The sequence below is a fragment of the Helicoverpa armigera genome, chromosome 25 (assembly GCF_030705265.1).
Source record: "Helicoverpa armigera isolate CAAS_96S chromosome 25, ASM3070526v1, whole genome shotgun sequence".
NCBI classification, from domain to species: domain Eukaryota; kingdom Metazoa; phylum Arthropoda; class Insecta; order Lepidoptera; family Noctuidae; genus Helicoverpa; species Helicoverpa armigera.
The window spans coordinates 7,688,020-7,711,311 of record NC_087144.1 but is presented as its reverse complement, the minus strand read 5'-3'; the positions used below and the strand labels follow the sequence as shown (position 1 = coordinate 7,711,311).

Below are 23,292 nucleotides of genomic sequence, written 5' to 3'. Positions count from 1 at the left end.
TTTTTATGTCTATTATATAAGCATGCAGATACAAATATAAACTAGAGTCTCTACTATATTTCTATTGGGCTACAATAATTTCTTGCTACTGTGAGAGACTGTCGAGAGACTGATGGTTTTAGTGTGATGATGATGAAGTATAGTGCACAAGCATTTGCGCAGACACAGGTGCACTCACTATTCCTTCACTCTCATAGATGACGATGATGTCCTCCTAGCCGATTATCGGCTACGGCGGCTGTTCTCATGTAAGGAGATTAGCCAACTACGCTGGACATATTATAGTGCACGAGCATTTGCGCAGACACAGGTGCACTCACTATTCCTTAACTCTCATAGCCCGATGGGACGACAATCCGATGCGACCGAAGAGATATCAAGCGCAGGACCGACATTACGTGCTCTCCGATGCACGGGTGTATCAATCACCAACTTCCAGACTAAGGGCTACTTTGTGAAAATTTCTAAAACCCACGAAGCGATTTCGGCCCGACACGGGAATTGATCCTCTGGGTATATTTACACTACCGAGTGACAGCGATGATGAATTCATAAGTAATAGGCAATAGATCCATCAAAAAACAGCACAGAAAGAAAAAATAATTATCCTTATAACTTGAGATATCTATTTTTTTTTTCTTTCTATTTTACAAGTACAAGTATTTACGATTAATCGCACCATATGTAGCAGGCCTTATGAATCTGTTACCAAATATCCAAAAATATGATGTAAATAGGGACTGACAGGTGTGTGTTTTTCTTTAATTTATAGTAAAGTAATTGATTGTTTAGGGTTCCACGAATCAAGAGCAAAATCCAAACCCTACAATTGATCGTCTGTCATTTTGTTTATCGAAAGAAAAACTAATGTTGAAGAAGTTTCAATGGGTACACAGTTGTTATATTAGAAATATTTATTTATTTACATACACAACCTTACATCTACCCTTACAGGACGTGCCTAATGCGGCAGATGGGTTCTTATTAATTCTAAACTAAACTAAAAACACATAAATAACAAATCAACACATACAAACTTAACTTAACTAGATTCGTAGCTTACCACCCTAGTGCGCGACTACAGTGAAGTCATTCAGCGAGCACGTAAATAAATCCAGCCGGTTGGCTATGGCATTAAGCGAACGGCGCGGTGTGTGTAAGTTACGTCATTCAGTACATAAAATTCCTTTGAAAATTGATAGAAAAAACTGCTTATTGCCTATTTACATTTAGATTAAAAACCATTTCAAGTAAAAAACCTAACACTAAAAAGCATCAAGAAATTCGTCCCCATCGTCGACTGGGAGCGTGCCCAAGAGGTTGGCAGCATTAGCTACCTCGTTGGGTCGCCATGATAATCCTTTGCCCGAAATAATAGTTAGCCTTCTGGTCATGAGAAGCGTCAACCAGCCGCCTAGACAGATCTCTATTGGGCATTCGGACCCACCCGCTTCGAAAATATAGTTGCCGACAAGGCCACTATATTTCAGCCGCTTGAGGTTTCTCAGCAGCAAAACATGGTGAAATTACATGGTGGGATAAAAGGAATAAATAAAATTACATTAATAACTTTTTATCGTTCCGCTGCTGGGCTGCGGCCTCCTCTCACACGGAGAAGGATTGAGCGTTAATCACCACGCTTGCTAATGCGGGTTGCTGATTTCAGACTTTAAAGTCCAGGATTACTCGAGATGTTTTAATTCACCTTTAATCAGCCATTTGGTGACCAAGATATACGATAAAAAGGCTAAAAAACATTAATTACATTTAGTCATTGACTAAAGAATTGGAATATGTAGGATTATTTAAAGAAACAAAATTTTCTAGTGAATAAATATACTGTAATTAATCAGAATGTTAGGTTACAAATTGAAAAGTCAAACCAAATAGCTTCTTAGTGATTTATTTTTCTACTAATAAATGGCTTCCAAATGATTTATAATTTTCTGGTAATAAATGGAACCTCTTGCGTTATCGCAAATCGCACTTGGCAATTTTTCTTGTATATAAAGTTACCCGATCAATTACCTACAGTAGCATTCGCGCCAAAAATGCTGTCGATACCGTTTCTTTGTCTGTGGTAAGTACATTTTAATATAATAGATTAACAGTTTTAAGTAAAATGAATGTATATTTACATATAAAATGAAGTTTGTGCAAATATAAATTTAATATGAAGCATGTTAAAAAAACATAGAGCAACATATTTACTTTTTATCTGTGTCATTAATATAGTTTCTTCACCAACTTTGAATTAAAGCAAAAGAGTAGATACTTAATTAAGAATTAAATAATAGTTTAATGTCTGTCAAGATTAATCTTTATCTACATTTGTAGTTAAACTAGAATCAAACTTACCTATTCATATTTTTAACATTCATAAGAACTGAACCTAATTTGAATAAGTGATTGTAAAGGCCTAACTGATTTGACTTCGACTTTGCCTCGGTCATCCTTTTTTTCCATTTTTTTAATGCGCGCCTAGCACTTTCGAAAGTTCCCTCGATTTCTAAGGATTTAATCAAAAACTCATCAAGAACTCTCTTTTTTGGGAAGTATAAATATGTAAATATAATATGTATTAGTTAGATTCAAGGCACTTCATTTGTGTGTTAAGTATATCTTTATTTACACGGTAGAGTGTACCCACACATACCTATGTAACTTATACCCTGATTTATTAGTCCTGATTTCTTAATTATGCAAAAAATTGCAAGATTAAAATCATAACAAATAAGGTAATAAATTACAGCGGTCGGTATTTCGCTCTAATTTCCGTTTAATTACGTATATATGTACTGAAAAAATTAATTGAAAGTAGGTAAATTCAAGGATAAACTAGTGCATGCAATATCTAATGTTTTATTATTGTGAAGACATATTATTCATTATTTATTACTCGCTGTTTATTATAAGCTAACAGAATGCCTAGTGCGAGTTTTGCAAGTTAACTTTTTCGATGCGAAGATTATCATACCATTGAATCACGTAGCACTTATCTTAGAATTGTTTATTTAATAAAAACTGTCATCGGAACTCGGTCGTATTACACTCCTCGATCTCACTTTTGCGAGTGTAAACATTATTAACCGGCAAAATTAATGAAGATGTCATATCTAAATCATGTGACATAACATACGACTCTTTAATTCAACAGAGTTATAATTACGTATCGAGTTGCGAACGCTCACAAAACTCTGAATCAGCACTCTGTTGTCAGCTCTCGTCCCGGGGGAACTTCTTCCCGTTCCCGGTAAAAAAATAATTTATGTTTTTTGGAGATAGTGTAGCTTTCCAACAGTGAAAGAATATTTCCATTCGGTTCAGTAGTTTCGTAGTTTCAGAACCTTTGGGTACAATTTACTAACAAACAAATGAATAATGTTTGCTCTATATTATGTTGGTAAACCAGTTCACTGACAACATTAAAATAATTTAACATTCAGTTTGCAAATTGAATGTTAGGTAAATTATTAGGTAGTTGTTTTAAGTACCTAAACTAACATTTACCTACGTTGTCATTGAACTTGGGCCTAAGAGTCTACCCGCATACTGTAGGCCCGTTAAACAGTTGGCAGCAAAGAAAATTTTTGACTGGAATCAAAGTTTTCGATCAGACTGATACCGGCTAAATACCTGACCTTTGTAATGTGCGTACTACCATTCATCTTCATACTGAGTTATGAGCTCAAACCAATTATCAGCCGACTAAAAGTCTGCAGTGTGCTTTTAAAGTAAAGTAAACCATGTAATTTGAGACTTGTATTCTTACATTCGCCGTTTTCCCGTGGTTTCACCCACATCCCGTGGGAACTGCTGCCAGTAACGGCAGATTTACATGGATAGAATATAGCTAGGCTATATTACTCGAGCGGGAACAGTGTAGCTTTCCAACAGCGAAAGATCTTTTAAATCGATCAGGCAGGTTTTGAGTTTGTCCATTATAGCAAACAATACATCTTTTTCCCTATAGATAAAACGATTTATGTATTTCCAAATTGAGGTTACATAGACAAGAAGTAGGTTCGTCTTGTGTTATAGGTCGATGATGTTTCATATACCTATTCTCCTTCATGATCACAGGTCTTCATTCAGCCTGTCAAGTGGATATGACCTGCAGTTTCCACCGTGGTTCAAGTTCGGTGCAGCCACATCCGCCTATCAGACAGAAGGAGCCTGGAACGTAAGTGGTACGTAGTGGTCTCTGAGATATTTTGTTTCGTGATTCTCATCACTACATAGTATAAAACAAAGTCGCAATTTCTGTCCCTTGTACGCTTAAATCTTCAAAACTACGCAACCGATTTCAGGCAGTTTTTTTATCGGATAGAGTGTTTCAAGACTGAGGTTCATCCATTAAATAGTGGGTAAATACTGTTATATCGTTCGATGCCGGGGCGGGTCGCTAGTGGACAGCAAAATGACTAGCGAAGATTTCATAACGCAAAATCTCCTAAAAAAGTAGCCAATCTTTTGACAGATTGGTTTTGATTTGACAAGGCGCCCGAACGCCTAGTAGTTCTAGTAGGTAACTATTAAGTAATCTATGGTTCTAGTAACTGATCACGCCTACCGTATATTACATTGACCTACAAGAAGGCGCCTGAACTACCTTCCTTGTGGCATCTCCGCTTTTGACCGTGCCGCAGTAACTTGTAGCCTAAACCGGCAAAGTTATTTGACCAGAGCTTTTAGCTGAATTAATTTCATATTTAAACGAATTGTAACGCTATTTCCCCAGATAAAGGAGAGGGCAAATGGGACCGCTTGACGCACAAATACCCAGAACTTATTACGGATCGCAGTAACGGAGATGATGCCACTAACTCCTACTATCTATGGAAAAGGGATTTGGAAATGGTGGAAGAATTGGGCTTGCATTTTTACCGGTAAGGCCAAAATATCATAATTTAGATTCCCTCATATCTTATACCTCTTATGGACTGCACTCTCCTCCAGAGATTTCAAAACGAGTTCAAACTGCTTTTAACCAGATCTGGCACCGGTAAACTCTATTCAGTCACTCTCATAGTCCGATGGCACGGCCGCCCGTCACGACCGGAGAGAGATCAGTTTAACGTTACTCATCATCCTCCGAGCCTTTTCCCAATCATGTTGGGGTCAGCTTCCAGTCTAACAGGATTCAGCTGAGTACCAGTGCTTTACAAGAAGCGACTGCCTATCTGACCTCCTCAACCCAGTTACCCGGGCAACCCGATACCCCTTGGTTAGACTGGTGTCAGACTTACTGGTTTCTGACTACCCGTAACGACTGCCAAGGATGTTCAATGACAGCCGGGATCTCCAGTTTAACGTGCCATCCGAAACACAGTCAAGGGTGTCTAAGATATACTTAGAAAGTACATACAAACTTAGAAAAGTTTAATTGATACTTGCCTGATCTGGGATCGAACCCGCGCCCTCATACTTGCGAGGTTGGTCCTTTACCCACTAGGCCACCACGACTTTTTTCGTTACTCAGTCGTTCATCAGTCAGTCATCAGTTCGTTAATCAGTTACTCTCAAAACAAAAAACTTTTCAACAGATGGAAACTTCAACTCATCATCCTCCTGCCCTTAAGGCTAGCAAGTTTTTTCTTCCACCTTCTTCTATCTGCCCTCATTTCATAAGTGACATCCTTTCTTGTCATATCGAAATTCATATTTTCAGATTCTCTATAAACTGGCCCCGTGTTCTTCCCACTGGTTTTGCGAACAAAATCAGTGAGGATGGAAAGAACTTTTACGATAACATGATCAATGGTCTTCTGGCAAGGGGCATTGAACCCATGGTCAGCATGTACCATTGGGAAATGCCACAACTGCTGCGAGATCTTGGTAAGACAGGCCCAAGTACACCGCCATAATAAACCATCCATTTTTCAATATTTATTTACTTATTGGACCTCCAACAAAGAATATACACAGCACAATCTTAAAACTAAGACATACTGATTAAGCACGTGTATTCCTTTAATTACACGAGGACACATCATGAAAGAAAGAAATAAAAATAATTTATTTTTGCGCAGACGCACACGTATACACACAAAAACAAGACAAGGAAAATTACTAGGTATACAAGATAAACATACACGGAGGATGACCTCCGAGCCTTTTTCCCAATCATGTTGGTGTCGGCTTCCAGTCTAACAGGATTCAGCTGAGTACCAGTGCTTTACAAGAAGCGACTGCCTATCTGACCTCCTCAACCCAGTTACCCGGGCAACCCGATACCCCTTGGTTAGACTGGTTTCTGACTACCCGTAACGAATGCCAAGGATGTTCAATGACAGCCGGGACCTACAGTTTGACGTGCCATCCGAAACACAGCTAATAGTGTCCAAAATATACTTAGAAAGTACATACAAACTTAGAAAAGTTGCATTGGTGCTTGAATGACCTGGGATCGATCCCGCGCCCTCATACTTGAGAGGTTGGTCCTTTACCCACTAGGCCACTACGACTTTTCCACGACACATCATGCATACAATTATTTTCATAAGTATTTTTACAAATACTTTCATTTAACCACATAACTAATCATAGTTCTTTATCATTGATTAGATCAGAACCTGATTTCCATCTTTCTAAGAGACCATGCTACTGATCACCAAAACCTCAAATTCCAGGTGGTTGGGCCAACCCAAAGAGTCCTGACTGGTTTGCGGACTACGCAAGAGTTTTGTACAATCTCTACGGAGACCGTGTGAAGACCTGGATTACAATCAACGAGCCTGTATCTGAATGTGACTTCTATTACGGCAGGGGTGTCCTGGAACCACAGTTGGACTACTATATTGCTCCTTACTTGTGTAATAAGAATATTCTGCTGGCCCACGCTAAGGCCTGGAGAATATATGATGAGGAGTTCAGGTATAAGCATAATGGTATGTGTTTTCTATATTTATAATATATTTTTCTTGTTTGTGCATTGAAAGCTCTAAGGGAATCGGTTTGAAGCTGCACTATCTTCTGGGCACATCTATACTAATATTATGAAGAGGAAAAAAAATATTTTTGTGTTTGTTTGTTGGTAAGTAATAAACTCAAAAACGACTCTTCCTGAGTAACATAGGCTACATTTAATCCCGGTACGGGCAGTGGTTCCCATGGGACGTGGGTGAAACCGTGAGAAAGCGGAGGCTTTATTTTATCCAGGTACGGGAAGTAGTCCTGGGACGCGGGTAAAACCGTGAGACAGAGAAATTTCCGTGTGCAAAGTTACTATTTCCTAATGCAAGTAAATCAGAAAAAGATACCTAAGTGTGCAAACCGGCGTAATTCGCCTGAGGACATTTGCAATAGATTTTAATATAAAAAATGCGTTGTTTAATTTCAGGTAAAGTATCAATCGCAAACAACTTAATGTGGATAATGCCATACTCTGAAAAAGACGAGCAGTTAGCAGAAATGGCTAGACACTTTAACGTAAGTGCTTACTGAACCGTTTCTAGTAATACGACAATAGTTCTCGGGTCCCACCAAAATCTGAAAGAATGAGTAAAACTTACAATATTTTGGTGTTTGGGTATTTTGGCAGGCCTATGTTTGGCAGTGGACGTCCTATGGCTGAGATGATGATGATGAAGGAATGTGCAATTCACGAAAGCCTGTTTATTTCAGACTGGCCGTTATGCTCACGCAATATTTTCGAAGGAAGGTGGATGGCCACCCTACGTAGAAGAGATTATAGCAGAAAGGAGCAGACAACTTGGTTTTAATGAATCCAGGCTGCCAGCCTTCACTAGACATGAAATAGAATTCATTAGAGGTAAGATTTTGTTAATAATAAATTAAGACTACAATATAGTACTTTGTTTTAGTTTGAAGTTCCAATTCTTCTCATTTATGATGATGATGTCCTCCAAGCCCATTATCGGCTACGGCGGCTGTTCTCATTTAAGGAGAGTAGCCAACTGCGCAGAACATATAGCGCACTGGCGCAAAAGCACTGCAGTTCCAAATTTACGACTTAGGCAAAGTCAAAGGATTTTTTTTAATTTCAAATAGGCCTATGAAAGCTCTTTCGAAACGTCAAACTAGTTACACCGTTCTAAAGAATCATTCTTATGGAGAAGAACCGGCAAAAAACTCCATACACACTGTTTTCAAAAGAATAATAATTCAATTATTTCCAAGCTATTCCTGAGAAATTCATATAATGCAAATGGAGCTAACAATTACCAAACAATTTAAGTGCAAAGAGAAAAAAAAAATACAATTCAAGAAGTAATATTGCGTTGCCAATTTCTGAAACAGATATTATATGCCTTTTTATCTGTCCAGGGACATATGACTTCTTCGCCATAAACTACTATTCGACAAAGCTAGCGAGACCACCCATGCCTTGGGACAGTGGAGAGAAGACCTTCATCAATTACATCTTTGGCCTGGAAGCCGCGTTAGACGTTGATCCTCACTGGCAATTTAGTGAAAACCCCAGTTTGCCGGTAACACTGGATTTTTTTGGTTTTTATTTTAGACTAGTGTCTCGTAGCCGGACGGTGTCAGAAACTGTCCTTCTCTCGGGTCTAGGCTATATCCCCTCTAATTTTCAGCTTAATCGGTCCATCCGTTTACGCGTGATGGCCTTAACAAGGGATATAGGGATTTATTTTTATTGTATAAAGATTTTTTTAAGCTGCAATTATAGTTATCGGCATGGATACTGAGCCCTGACCTTCCCTGCGCAAAAGCGATTTATTGGTTTATTGCCTTATGGTACAGTGGGCAAAGCAATCCCCACTCTTCCGCCGAGAGCTCAATATCCGTGCCGATAACTATACCAAACGTACACAAAAAAAAGCGCACAAAGGTTACATTTTCATAGCACATTTTAAAAATGTCTTTCATTTTGTGAGTAGACTATAAGAAATAATTGAGTGCCTCACATCAATTTCGCCTTTAAACTTTAATATCGTGACGTCACGTCTATGTATTTGTACTTAAAACTGACGTAAGAAAAACGCACTGCATCTTGGCTGTTATTTCGTTGTGAGAAAAAAGACGTTATTTTAGGGTCATCTGAAAGTTGGACTAGTTAGTTTTTTTATTCGCCATATCTATTAATGCCATGATAATGATACGACCACTGAAGGTCCCAGAATTCTTCTCACTCATTAACTTGGATGTTCAGGTCTATCCAGAAGGGCTTCGAAAGCTACTGCACTGGTTGCGCCAACAATATGGTGACTTGGAATTCTTCATCACAGAGAACGGGTACGGCTCTCGAGGGTCCAATCTCAATGATAATATACGGGTTTCATTCATCAGACGCCATTTAGAGCAGGTAATGCATATGTATAAAACCAGAAAACTTGATCTATAGCAATATTATAAAACGGAAAAATTTGCATTTTTGTTTGTTTCCTTGTAATCCAAACTCAAAAACTAATGGACCTTATCAAATATTATTGGACAGCTACACTCGTATGTATACATAATATTTTATCCCGGCACTTCAATTTTAAAATCCAAGTTCCCTCAATAGTAATAATAAGACCCAAGCCTGCAGCTTGATACTTACTCTAAGGGTCTACCCACATTTATCTACGCGTAATCGGCTTAAGCCTAGCTCTTCGCGACGCATCGTCCGAGCCGAGCCGATGCGAATGCTATAGTAAAACCTTTATTACGTAGACAAAGGCTTTTTTGACCGGCCTTAGCAGATTCCACGTCGATAAATATGGTGACACCCTTAGTTCCCGGGTTGTCGGAGGATATAATTGTTGCTCTGCATTTCAGAAATTATTCTAACCTTCTCGTTACTTCTAGATCTCACTGGCAATACAGGAAGGGATTAACGTGAGCGCATACACCTACTGGTCCCTCATGGATAACTTCGAATGGAGTGACGGTTATCAGTAAGTCTTCTTATCGAGTGAGCTGCAGGTTTAATTCCCGAACGAGACCTTAGTGTCAGAGTTTTCTCAAATCCGCCTGATGGCCTCTGAGGTGGAATAAGTGAACATAAAAATACATTTTATTTCGGTGTTTATATTATATATTATATCAGGGTGTGCGGAGATGTGATCCGATTCGGATCGCCTCTATCGGTGGAATGAATAGACAAATTCTCTACACAATTTCTCAGAAATCGGTTATTAGGCTACCTGACATTTAGGCCCATTTTCCCCGACAGCATAAACATCCGTTATTCTTAAAACAATTAAAAAAAAAAACGTGAAAATCCTTAGTACAGTCAACTTCAGGTCAGTGGTAACAGTTTTATAGGAAAATCGTAATTATTACTATTGAGTTATGGTGCATGACAGTTACCACTGATGTGCAGTCTACGTTACCTCAAAGATGATAATTCTACTTATGTTTTCAGGACGAAGTATGGTCTATACGAGGTAGACTTTTCTGATCATCTGAGAAAGCGCACGCCGCGCAAATCAGCGATCTATTTCGCCAACATCGTCAAACGACACTCATTGTACGTTCCTCTGCCGTAAGAAACGATTACAATAACATAATAACGTATGTAATGCTGTATTACAGATGTGTACCTAAAAGTAAATAAAAACAAAGAAAGTATTACGCTTTTATTTATTTATGTATTTATTTAAACAAAGCCTGCAAGCACACTACAAACTATTTAGTCGACCTTTAGTAGTTTTTTTTTTGTAAATCGTAAATTCAATGAAAGGTTTTAGACGGTTTCATACTGAACCAATACCTAATCGTTGTTACGTGTGTACTTCCATTCATCTTCATACTTATTTATGAGCTTTATATATTTCTATCGGCCAACTAAATCTTTGTAGTGTGCGCGCGTTCTTAACGTGGCGCTGAGATACCATGGTGGGTGCAAAAATTAAAAACTGAATATTTTTAATTACTTATTTATTTAATACACTTGAAAGACTTTATATAGCTTTATAAGTTTTTTATATAGCTGCTTAATGCTATTACTTAACTATACTAACAACAGGCCCAGGATACAACGGGAAAACGGCTAGTAATATTATATGCGGATATTTTAAGAATGACCGGGGCAACGGTTTTGAGGAGTCAGATACGACGGGTGCCTCGGAGATTTAAGGAGTAGTGAGTAAAAGGTCGTTGGGTCATTCTTCAAGGGTCATGGGCTGTCATTGAACATCCTTAATCGTCAGAAGCCAGTAAGTCTGACACCAGTCTAACCAAGGGATATTGGGTTGCTCGGGTAACTGGATTGAGGAGGTCAGATAGGCAGTCACTCCTTGTTAAACACTGGTACTCAGCCGCATCCGGAACTGGAAGCCGACCGCAACATAGTTGGGAAAAAGGCTCGGGAGATAATGAGAGAGTAATGGGTCGTCGAAGCACGGAGCGCTCTTCTCACACGAATTTCAATTGCTCACTGTACTCAGAAACATGTTCGTACTTCCGCAGGTTGAAGACAAATCTTATGCATTTGTTAGTATGTCGATCACGTTTGTTGCGAACGAACACGAACACACGTCACCATAGTCAATTATAGGAAATATTGGGGTCTGCTGTGTTTCAGAGGTCATGTTACCCTGTAGGTCCCGGCGGTCATTGAACATCTTTGGCAGTCGTTAAGGGTAGTCAGTCAGAAGACAGTACGTCTCACAACCAATTTCAGTCAGTTTTACGAAATTTCTTAATCATCATCTGCCTAGCATCTTCTCAACTATGTTGAGGTCGGCTTCCAGTCTAACCTGATACAGCTGTGTTTACATGGAGCGATAATTTACCTACATGTGTAATACCCACTTATAAAATACCAGAGCTAGATGCATGGTTTAATTACAGGTATTATTATTTTAATTACGTTGGCAATAACTATTCATTAGGTATACTGATAAGAATGTAAAAGTGGATTAGTTAGTTATTATAAGATAAATCTGAAGTCTTATCTAGACATGTCTTAATTGACATTTGTTTTGTTTGCTCAAAATTGCTGGAATAGAGTTTAGTTTGCTTTAGAATATCCAATGCAGGTCTTCTTCTTCTTATCGAGTGAGCTGCAGGTTTAAGCCCAAGGAAAGAGATACCGCGGCCCTGGTACATAAAAGGCCTATGACGGAACACGACGGCTTTTAGTCAGTAAGAGTCTGACACTCCCTCACCGCTGCTAACCCACAGCGGAAGGGGTCATCTGATGATTTTTGACATCGTTAAAAAAAAAAAAAGTATCTATGCTCGGAAGGGAACGGCACTAATCTATCACACAAACAAGAATTTTACCAATAACTGCAGCATTTCTTTGTTTCACATGTATGTAATCTTTGATGCCTGTCAGAGATTAGTTACCGTGTGCAAACAAACTCTTCAGTTTTATGTATTATCGTCTTAGACAACTTAACCAACTGGAAACGTAATTGCCATAACTTTCCCTCTGCCAAAGAGAACGAGAGCGCAGATCATACTTTTACACCATGATTTCAATTTTCGCATAAAGCGTGCGAAACAATGTGATCGAAAACGTTTATAAGAGTGAGCTATTAATGCTGCTTGTCCATGGTTGGATGGCCATTTTTTATAAACAGTTCTTCCATGTTACGGAAGGCAGGATAAACTGGTGGGTCTCAACAGTCGTTGCAGGTAGTCAGAAGCCAGAAAGTCTTCTAACCAGTCTTGAAAATATAGGTGGCATATATGAGAGGCAGTATGGTCATGTTTAAAGCCGATGTAACCACTAGGCAACCACAACTTATCATCGACATTAGCATCCTATTCACATATGGATTTGTGCTACTGAGGAAGGAAAAATGCCATAAGGAAAGTACATACATATATAGGTCAGACGCCGTCTTGTACATAGGTCAAGCAACGTACTGTAGAACTAACAAGACGTTCGGTTTCCTTGTCAAATTCAAAATCAATCTGCAAAGATTGGTCTTGATTGATTGATGATTCTATTTTTCGGGTTCCATGGAAAGCCTGTAAAGGCGAAGCTAGTAGGTATATGATATTTTGCGTTATGTTATGACATAATGAACAGAATTACTAGCCTCTGCTAGACTGTTCTCCATGATTTGTGCTGATAGCTTATCCGGTTGTTTATATGCTCTAAGCGTACAGATAAAACTGTGAAGAATATTATTACGAATACATTATGCAGTATTGAGTTGTGGTGACATACTAGAGGTGACATAACGCCTCTCAGCCTTTTGTATACATTTTTAAGGAAAATAACAAATGATGCACTTATAGTGACATTGTAAAGAGTGTGAAATTGATATACCTACTTGAGTCATGGATTGGTTTGGAGTAGTTGTGTTTAGGTGAGTGAAGATTTTTTTGTTAAGAAAAATAAATTAATGAAAAAAGAAATAAAAAAGTAGAAGCATTTTTAAATTAATTTAATTAACATTGCAGTTCAGTCTTTTTTTGATATTTCTTTTTTTATTATACTTTTTAAGTCAGTGTTAGACTCGTAACTAAAAGATTTGATAGACTGAAAAGTAGAAGAAATGAGGGTTTTCTAAAATGGCGTCCACGAGGTGGCAGCACCGAGTCGTCAGGTCCAGGTACCTGTCAAAGTGCTTATGTTTACTATGAACCGTGAACGATTTTAGTGATTTTTTATTGTATAATTAAAGCAGTACATTATTGTTTTACAAGTGGGGTTGCGTAGATAAAAAACTAAATCATATTGTGTAAACAAATTCTAGTACATTACGTTATCTACCTTTCAACGAGCTTTTCTTTACTACCAGTGACTTTTGCACCCCTCTTTCTGAGCTCAATTTTTAGTTCGGAAACTTTATTTTGACTACGGTCATAATAAAATCAATAACACTTCCAATATAACAGAATTTCAATAAACAATAAGTTCGGCACCTACAATTCCATACTATTTGACAGCTGTTTGGACCAGACGCATACGTGGCGCCGCCCGGTGGCAGAAAAAGGAGAGAAAACCCTCATTTAGCTAATTTCTTCTACTTTTCAGTGCTTTTGAAAGTCAATTCTAATGCAAATAAATTCGGCATACCTAAATTCGTTTAACACTTTTAGTTGGCCGACAATTTATTCGGGCTTATAATCAGTATGGAGATGAATGGTAGTACGCACGTAACAATGATCAGGGGCCCGATTCTCCTAATTTTACTTAAGCGACCTTCGATTGACGTTCGACTCGATTCGACTGAGATCCAATCCCGACTCGATTACTATTGATGCGTATGTGGCATACCGCTATTTTTTCTTTGAATTAAACGTTTTTATCCTTTTCTGTCATTCAATAATGAATCATTTTGTCTGCAAATGATTTACGATTGCAAAATGATTGTACAGCAAACTACCGTATAGACCAAAATCATCAAAATAGCAGACCAATCGCACACCAATCAAATGTCAATCGAATACGATAGGTCTTTTATTAGTAGCAGAATGCCCGATATGGTTAAAACTGCTATTACGAGCATATTGCGATTCGATTTCTATTCGATTTTGACATTATTAACTTAGGAGAATCGGGGCCCAGGTATTTTAACACTTTGACTGAAATAACCATTTTCTTAATAAAAATACCCACCAGTCCTGTACCTACCTGTCGGCCTAGTGTTTAGTCTACTCGTCCTACTCTTTGAAGACGGTAAATTGGCATGACAACAACATACCCTGCCATTTCAGAGCTCTATCATATTTTGACAAGTGAAAAAAGTGATAAGTAATAGGCGTTGATGAATTTTTCAAGTGTTTACAAGATGAAAAGTACGATAGAGATTACAGAAATGTTTTGACAAATACCGATATGACTTGAAGTGTTGCTTGATAACGACGCACATGGCAAATTTATTGGTAATCTCCTGTCGAGAAGTTGCATAAGCTCTTTCTCTTTATCTTCAGCTCTCAAAGAGGGATCTTTAGTTTTATCAGATCATAACAGGCAGCGCTTTCACACGGGCGGATTTTCCGCGCGTAGCAAGACCGATCGTCATTTTTGTATCCGTTATTCACATGGCGGCTTCAAATTAGTGTGAATTCATGGCAATACCGACACTAATCGGGAAACAGGCCCGAATGCGCCTTACATCCACATTCACGTTCATGCCCGTTAGTTTTGAAAGAAAGAAAAAATATTTAGTTTTTTATTATTTCTTTCACGACCGTTAGTTTTGAAAGAAAGAAAGAATGAAAAATTATTTAGTTTTAATTATTTTTGGGCGCTCGAGTGACAGCCGCTAGCCTTGCAACCGTTACTCAAATGAGCCCTTATTTGAAATGATTAAAATATATATAAAACCTATATTTTATTCGAGTATGTAGGTACTGTGTGGGAGTATTATCTCGAGACGCGAAAAAAACCCGCAAGAAACAGTTATTTACATTATAAATCCACAACGCGGTATGCAAGATTAGTTTTGATGTACTTAATATAGAAAGAACAAATAGTACAATGCAGGATTTATTACCTAAGCTATTACTCTTATCAGTGTTATTTTAGACTGTGTCTGTCTAAACAACTGATTATACTAAATAAAATATACTAAATACCTACTTGCTTCAATAAACAATGGATAACATGTTTGACATCTAATCAGTAAGTCTGACAACCAGGCTAACCATGGGGGATTAGGTTGCCCGGGTAACTGGGTAGAGGACTTTGAGGAGGTCAGAGAGGCAGTCGTTCCTTGTAAAATACTGGTACTCAGCTACATACGGTTAGACTGGAAACCGATCCCAACATAGTTGGGAAAAGTCTCGGGAATATGCCTAAAAAGTAGTGCTCCATTTATCTCCATCCGAATTCAAATCGGATCAAACTGATTAGTTAATAATTATGACTTCTTTATGTGAGAAGAGGCCTTTACTTTACCTACATAACTTGAGGTCCTGGTCCATCATTTCCGTTGTAGGTTACGCGACACCACGCAGTGTAACACGAGACCGCCTACTCATGTCAACAATATAAGTGGTTATTTTTACTTATTTTTGTATAATATAATTATTTGTATATTTTATTATTTATCTATCGCATGTTTTAAGTTCCCTATTTACATAACTGAAATAAAGGAACAAAAAAAATAACCAGGAGTGAGAGGATAATGAATGAGTGGAAGTTATATTTCCCCAGTGCTGTATTAGCGGGGGCGTGGAGTACTCAGGACCTGAGTTTCCCACCAGGGTTCATATTTGGAGCAGCTACAGCATCCTATCAAGTCGAAGGAGCCTGGAATGAAGGAGGTGAGATTGACCGTACATTTTTTGCTGGGAAGTTCCGCCACTTCTTCTTCCCAGCAAAAACACGTAGGAAATGGTGTAGGGCGGGATTTTTGGGGGCTGTCTCTCGTAAATTCCTGCCGTTCAAAAAATTATTTTTGATTTTTTTTAGATTTTGTCAAACTAAGTAACATTTTTTTTCTGTTCTTTTTTTGTTTCCACGATTTCAGACGCATTGGCAGTCGATCATCTTATCAACTTTTAAATTGTTTATATTCTATTTCTTTCAATTCTTAGGAGGATTAACGCTCATTTCTTCTTTGTGTGAGAGGAGGCCTTTGCCCAGCAAAGCTGATGATCATGATGATGATCAAAGAGGAATAATTTTCCAGGTAAAAGTGAAAACACGTGGGACCGTTATGTTCATGAAGATCCAACCAGAATCAAGGATCTGACCAATGGCGACGTCGCTTGTGACTCCTATCATCAATGGAAGAGGGATATCGAAATGGCGGAGGAGTTAGGACTACATTTTTACAGGTCTGTAACTAAATAAAGATAGCAGGATCATACCATCAAATAACACCAATTTTTTTTTTTGTACACACACAGAATACAGAGAAGAAGAAAAATAGAACAGATAGTACAAAGGCACAGCTTATTTCATTAGAAATCTCTTCCAGCTGGCCCGTTATGAGAGTGTTAGAATAGAAAGAGATGCAGATAGAGTGAGTTTATCATCGATACATCGATCATTTTTACGAAAATGTTGATGTTAAAGAAATGAAATCTTCTAAAGGCAAGATTCACCAGTATGCGTCTCCGAAATGCACACAAATATGTTACTTCTGACACCCTTGTCTTCTTGCTGTAGCAAACAACATTTCTAAAATGTCCGCGAAATTGCAAGCTTTGTGCGCGAACACATGCTAGGTGGGAACTTTTGACAACATCTCTTTAACAGCAGTCCTAGAACGTTCAGATCTCTGATTCCAAAAACAGGCAACCAAGCACTGCATGATCCTTCTTATGGCAATCAAAATAGTCAAACGAGCCAATCTTGCTATATTTCAGATTCTCCCTATCCTGGTCCCGTATCCTCCCGTCTGGTTTCCCAAACATAATCAATGAGGAAGGCAAGAATTACTACAACAACCTGATTGACGGTCTACTGGAGAAGGGCATACAACCCATGGTGACCATATACCACTGGGACTTGCCGCAGTCGCTTCAGGATCTTGGTAAGATTTCAGCTTAAACTTTTTGCTGAATTATAATAATAATTTGCGACGATGTCACTGAAATTGTTGGTGTAATGGTCACTTTGCTGGATTGCGGATCTGATTGTCTCTGGTTCGAATCCCAATTTTGTGCAAGTAGGTAAGGGGTGCACGAGGAACTACATAAGGAAATACATAAAGGAAGTAAATAGGGGAAAGGTTATAGTTCGAGTTAAAAGAGACTAAAGAGAGTATATAAGGGAGTTTGTAGGGGAGTTCATAAAAGCGTAAACATATAAGCGGAGTACCATAAGGTAATGCACACATAGGACTGAATGAACATATGGTAGTAAGAAATAAGTGTGACATCACAAGTAAATTAGGTACAACAAAACTGCAGCCCACAATAAACAGTTTAATATTATCTTTCAGGTGGGTGGGCCAACCCACTCATAGTAGACTGGTTTGTAGACTATGCCCGCGTCGCTTACACCCTTTTCGGAGACAGAGTAAAGGTGTGGATCACCATCAACGAGCCTGTGGTCTTCTGCGACGGGGTATACAACTCGGGACGTTTTGCCCCCTTAATATACAGCCCAGAAGTTGGAGCTTATCTGTGCAATAAATACGCTTTGCTGGCCCACGCAAAAGCTTGGAGACTGTATGACCAGGAATTTAAGCCGAAATATCATGGTAAGGAAAATTGGGTAGTTATTTATATCATTTCTGAGAAATAACCAACATTTTGTAAGATGAGTCAATATAATACTTGAGTACCTATTGGCCTTTTTGATGGTCAGTCAAAAGGTCAGGTTTAAAAGACAGGTCAGGATCAGGATTGCATTCACTAGTGGTTTAACCCGTGTCGCATGAACTTGAGAACTCTCTAGCGTTTCTCAATAAATGGGCTATCCACCGTAGATATTTTCTCAGATATGTACTTTCAGTAGTTACCTACATTGCTTCGTTCAAATAAGCTTTATTTTTTTTAATTATGATTATTTATGTATGCCACATATATGTACATAATATACTTAAATATGTTATTACTTATTTTTACCACAGGCAAGGTATCATTAGCAAACCAAATGGTATGGTTTGAACCATACGACTCAACGGAGGAGCACATAGAATTGGCAGAGTTGGCAAGACAGAACAGTGTGAGTACTATATTTTGCCTGAAATATATGTAAAAAGAAGCTCGTAGCTCTCTCTAGCTAAATCAAAGCCTCGCGGATCAATCGATCATAAGGGTAAGTAACGCTCCGCGCGGTCAGTTCGTGGAGGGGTGACGAGTTCTCCCGTGTTTTATAAGGCGAAATAAGCTGTAAGTCCCGGCTGTCATTTGGACATCTTTGGCAGTCTTCACACATAGTCAAAAGCCAGAAAGACTTACCAGGGGGTACTGGGTTGAGGAGCTCAGATAGGCTGTCGCTGATAGATAGCTGCATCTGATTAGACAATCCTATCCATCCATCATCATCATCATCATCATCTCAGCCATAGGACGTCCACTGCTGAACATAGGCCTCCCCCTTAGATCTCCACATCCTATGTTTGCATAAATCTAATTTTGTTTTCTAGAATGGCAGATACGCCCATCCCATCTACTCCAAAGCTGGTGGCTGGCCGCCTTCCATAGAGAAAGTCCTTGAGGAGGTCAGCTTGAAGAGAGGATACTCCAAGTCTTCGTTACCAGCTTTTACACAGGAAGAGATCGAGCTTATGAGGGGTAAATACATATATTCTTGACATTTAACAAGCATGTATAAATCTTTGCAATATTGTGCAGGGGTCTGAAAGTCATTTTCGAGTTTAGACAATGTCCTTTAATTTAACTTGAGACTTGACTTTTAGAGCTTTTCTTCATATAGTATTTAGCGTGTTCTGGTTTAAGGTTTTAATTCTAGTGTAAAATCTTGATCATGGAACCGTCAGAAAAACTGCGTAGAAACTGGCTGTCATGGTATGGGCATGGGATGCGGAGGAATGAGAGTCATGTTGTGAGGAAGGTGATGAGTATGAACGTAAGGACGTAACGGACGGATCTAATTTAAGAGGAAGACCAAAGAAACGATGGATGGATTGTGTGAAAGTAGATATGGTAAGAAAGAATGTTGCTTGTGAGATGACGGCAGATAGAAGCGTATGGAAGGAGAAAACATGCTGCGCCGGAGGGCAGGAGGATGATGAGGATGGAACCGTAGTTCCTTCTAGAGCCGTTTATGTACCAGGACTGTGGTAACTTTTTCGAACAATCCCGTAGCCTCAGCCGGCTTTGGATCAAGAAAGCTGAGTTTGCTGGCTCATCTTGAACCTCAGCATCAGAGTTTTTACTTGTCAAAATGATGACACTCCAAACACGATTTTTCTGTGTTCCTACAAAGGTAACAGCAGTTTTCCCTCACAGGAACCTATGACTACTTCGCAATGAATTACTACACGACCAGGTTGATCCGTAAAGCGAGGGAAGGTGAACAGTTCACGGCCTGGCCTCTTGGAGACTGTATTGACCTCAACGCCATCATTGAGAAGCGGGAAGATTGGCCCACTGCTCAGTCCTATTGGTTTTATGTAAGTTTTTCTTTGGAAAAGAATGTCGCTACGGCTCTGTTGATAAAATAGCTGGTAACCTTAAAACGGTTGAGCTGATTTCGATATGAAATATCTAAAAACCAGCGCCGGAATACCGGCTTTCCTTAATTGTTAATAATTTGTTCCTATTCTATTCGCAGGTATTCCCTGAAGGTTTTCGTCGTCAGCTCAACTGGATGAAGCAGCAATATGGTGACATGGAGATTATTATAACGGAGAACGGTATCTCAACCGTAGGAGGACTTGATGACCAGGAAAGGATACAGTATTACAGGGATCATTTGGAACAGGTTGGTCTCTCATATTTTTAAATTCATTCATTCATAAGAATACAAACTCACAGTTAACACCAAAACGCTCATATCAGATCTAAGTATACTAAGCATACAGAAAAATAGCTAATATTTCAATGCAATAATAAAAAAATATACAATCAATTTATTTCTTACAACTATTCAGAAAAAGGTACAGAATACTTTCGTTATTTTTACTGTGAAAATGCTCTAATTTATTAGCTAACTTTCAATAAACGTTTTTGATTTTCAAGTGCTAGCCTGAAACACTTGAAGTATTGTTTTCTTACAAATATCAATATAGAATGAAGAATTCTTCGGTAAATTAACTATTTAATACTGAAAACATCGAGACTGTCAAAATAAAGTTTATTTAGTTGGCCGATAGATGGCATCGCAATAATATGGTAATTTGTGTTTTGCTTATTATTATAACATGTTAAATACTACTTTATACAGTTAAGTATTTGCCTCACAAAATCATTAATACAAGGGTCATTAAGTCATTAGTGCAAGAAATGCGGGTTGTTGATGAAACTCTTTATTCACTCCAGATTTCGTCGAGATGTTTTTCTTCACCTTTAACCTTTTACATGGCAAACCAATAAAATGTCATTGAAATATGAATGGTCTTATTATTAATTGTAGAATGCCCGCTTAGGCTATAACTGCTATTGAGAATCAATTGATATCCAATTGACACGTTATTAAATTAGCAGAAATTGAGCCACTGATATTAGAGCCTTAAAGCAAATAAATATTTTGAGTTTGATTATAACCCCATAGAGTCCACAGGGTTATTACAAAAATTATTAAATTCATTTGCTTCTTGCAAATATGTACATTCATAGAGTATTACAGCAAACAAGCCCAAGTTTGCCTTATTGAACTCTTGTAACGTAACCATACCGCGATGCAGGTTTGGCACAACCCGGAGCAACGCCATCTGTTGAGCAAATGAGGTAACTAGCATTTGAGAGGTTTTTTGCTTGTTTTTGGACATAATCAGATAGAAAAAAGCATATAGCATTACTCTGTAACTTAACTATTTAACACTGATGACATTTTGTAATCGTAGCGTAAAAGCGTATGATATACGCATTAGTTTTTGATATCTCCTCCTAGCTCCGTCCAAACAAACTTTTTAGTGCAGAGGTATCTTAGCACGGAAAGTTCTAAATTGGCACGGATTCATGCCAATTTCTAACAGACATTAAATTTAGAAAAGTCAAATCTTGATTAGAATGAACAGAGTTTTAAAAACACAAAATAAAGCACCTACACTTAAAATGTCCGCTAGATAGCGCTGTGCTCCCTAGGATCGCAATGGCTACAAACAATGAATTTTAGTTACAAAGGGTTGTTCTAACATTTTGCTATAAAAATATGCTTTCAATAAACTTTTCTGAATAAAATTATTCTACATGCTCTCGCAAACAGAAAACAGGCGATTTTTATAAAATGCCGCGACGCTTTATCACACTTTTTTTTCAAAAGTCATTAGGTACTAAATTAGTCCCATTAAATTCTATAAAAGTAGATGTAGTATTTTAAATTTACTTGATTATTGTAATTACTATATTTTTTTTATTTAAAGCAATGGCAGTTGTTGTGAAACGATATTAATGTAAAACCTCTATGTACCATATGCTTAGAAATAAACGATACCTATTTTATTCTACTCTTCTGTTCTATGGAGATTGTTTTAAACGCCTCCAACAGGTATCTGTGGAGATCTAAGGGGGAGGCCTATGTTCAGCAGTGGACGTCCTATGGCTGAGATGATGATGATGTTCTAAACTCTTGAATGTTCTGGTTACAGATTCTGCTAGCAGTAAAAGAAGATGGTTTGAATGTGACCGGCTACTGCGCGTGGACTCTCATGGATAACTTCGAGTGGGGAGATGGATTGGCGTAAGTTTGCTTTTATTTCTATGTATGAACAGCTAAAGAATAAAATTACTACAAGTTCTTTTTCCCCGCGGTTTTACCCGGATACCGCGGGAACTACTGGGATAAAATATAGCCTTACCTTTTTTGGGGATAGTACCTATAGCTAAAGTGAGAGAATTTTTTAAATCGGTAAAGTAGTTCGGAACCAAATAAAGAGACAAAGTAACAAACAAAAATTTTTTTTCTCTTTATTAGGTATATTAGTTTAGATTTAAATAATAATATGTCGTTCTAGTTAGGTACGTTCTACTAAGGGAATCCTTCCCGATCATAGACATGGTGACTCAGGAGTTCAGGACCCAACTTATTTACTACCGCAGTGTAACGAAATTATTCACAAATCTGCCTTGAGCAAGCGTGGTGATTAATGCTCAATCCTTGTTTGTGTGAAAGGAGGCCCGTGATAAAAGGCTGATGGTAATGAGGTTAAGGCCTCATGTAATTTCTGATTACAATCTCACCAATTAATCACCTCTCATATTTTTTCTTTTTTGTTCCAGGGTCAAATTCGGGCTGTATGAAGTGGATTTCTCAGATCCTATGCGTAAGCGCATTCCTCGTGCGTCGGCGCGTTACTACAGTGACATTATCAGTAGCCACTCGCTTGATATACCTACCGACTATTCAGGGTACAAAGATACAAAAAAGGTACAAGTAGTATAGATAGGAATTGTACAAAGGCTTTAATGTTAATAAATAAATAAATGTTTAAAATCAGAGTTTTAGTTTTTTGTTTTAAAACGATATAGGTACCCACTTTAGCCTTCATCCCCGCGGGAAAGCCCCGCGCGGGTCTATAAATCATATGCTCCGTTCTAAGAAGTCTAGATGTAGCATGAAAACCATCTGATCCACTCAGTGCCGTTACTAGCTTTTTATGCGCCCGGTGCGAGCTTTTAAAACTGCGCCCTTGAAAAATGCTCTAACCAGGCTCTGACAATAAAGTGGACAAATGTGCATAAAAATAAATCTACCTATTTTTTGTTTACGAAGGTATAGGTACTTAGTAGATTTCTTTAAGATAAAAATTGTTTATTCAAAATCTATCTCTCGCACGCTAGTGCGTCAGTAACGCCGCACGTAGTTAATGAATAAAATCAAAGATA

General features: G+C 38.2%; 1 protein-coding gene across 1 annotated transcript; it reads left to right on the top strand.

The window, feature by feature from the left end:
• The first annotated feature begins 2,036 nt into the window (after positions 1 to 2,036).
• Positions 2,037 to 22,905, top strand: LOC110381164 (lactase/phlorizin hydrolase). The gene is made up of 21 exons (XM_064041443.1): positions 2,037 to 2,080; positions 4,084 to 4,190; positions 4,742 to 4,889; positions 5,672 to 5,838; positions 6,633 to 6,890; positions 7,343 to 7,431; positions 7,627 to 7,774; positions 8,290 to 8,453; positions 9,140 to 9,292; positions 9,778 to 9,866; positions 10,337 to 10,441; positions 16,040 to 16,149; positions 16,518 to 16,665; positions 17,200 to 17,366; positions 17,778 to 18,038; positions 18,411 to 18,505; positions 18,930 to 19,077; positions 19,756 to 19,919; positions 20,081 to 20,230; positions 22,056 to 22,147; positions 22,687 to 22,905. The coding sequence occupies exons 1-21, from the start codon at positions 2,052 to 2,054 to the stop codon at positions 22,847 to 22,849; spliced, it is 2,955 nt and encodes a 984-aa protein (XP_063897513.1). The 5' UTR covers positions 2,037 to 2,051; the 3' UTR covers positions 22,850 to 22,905.
• Positions 22,906 to 23,292: the final 387 nt, after the last annotated feature.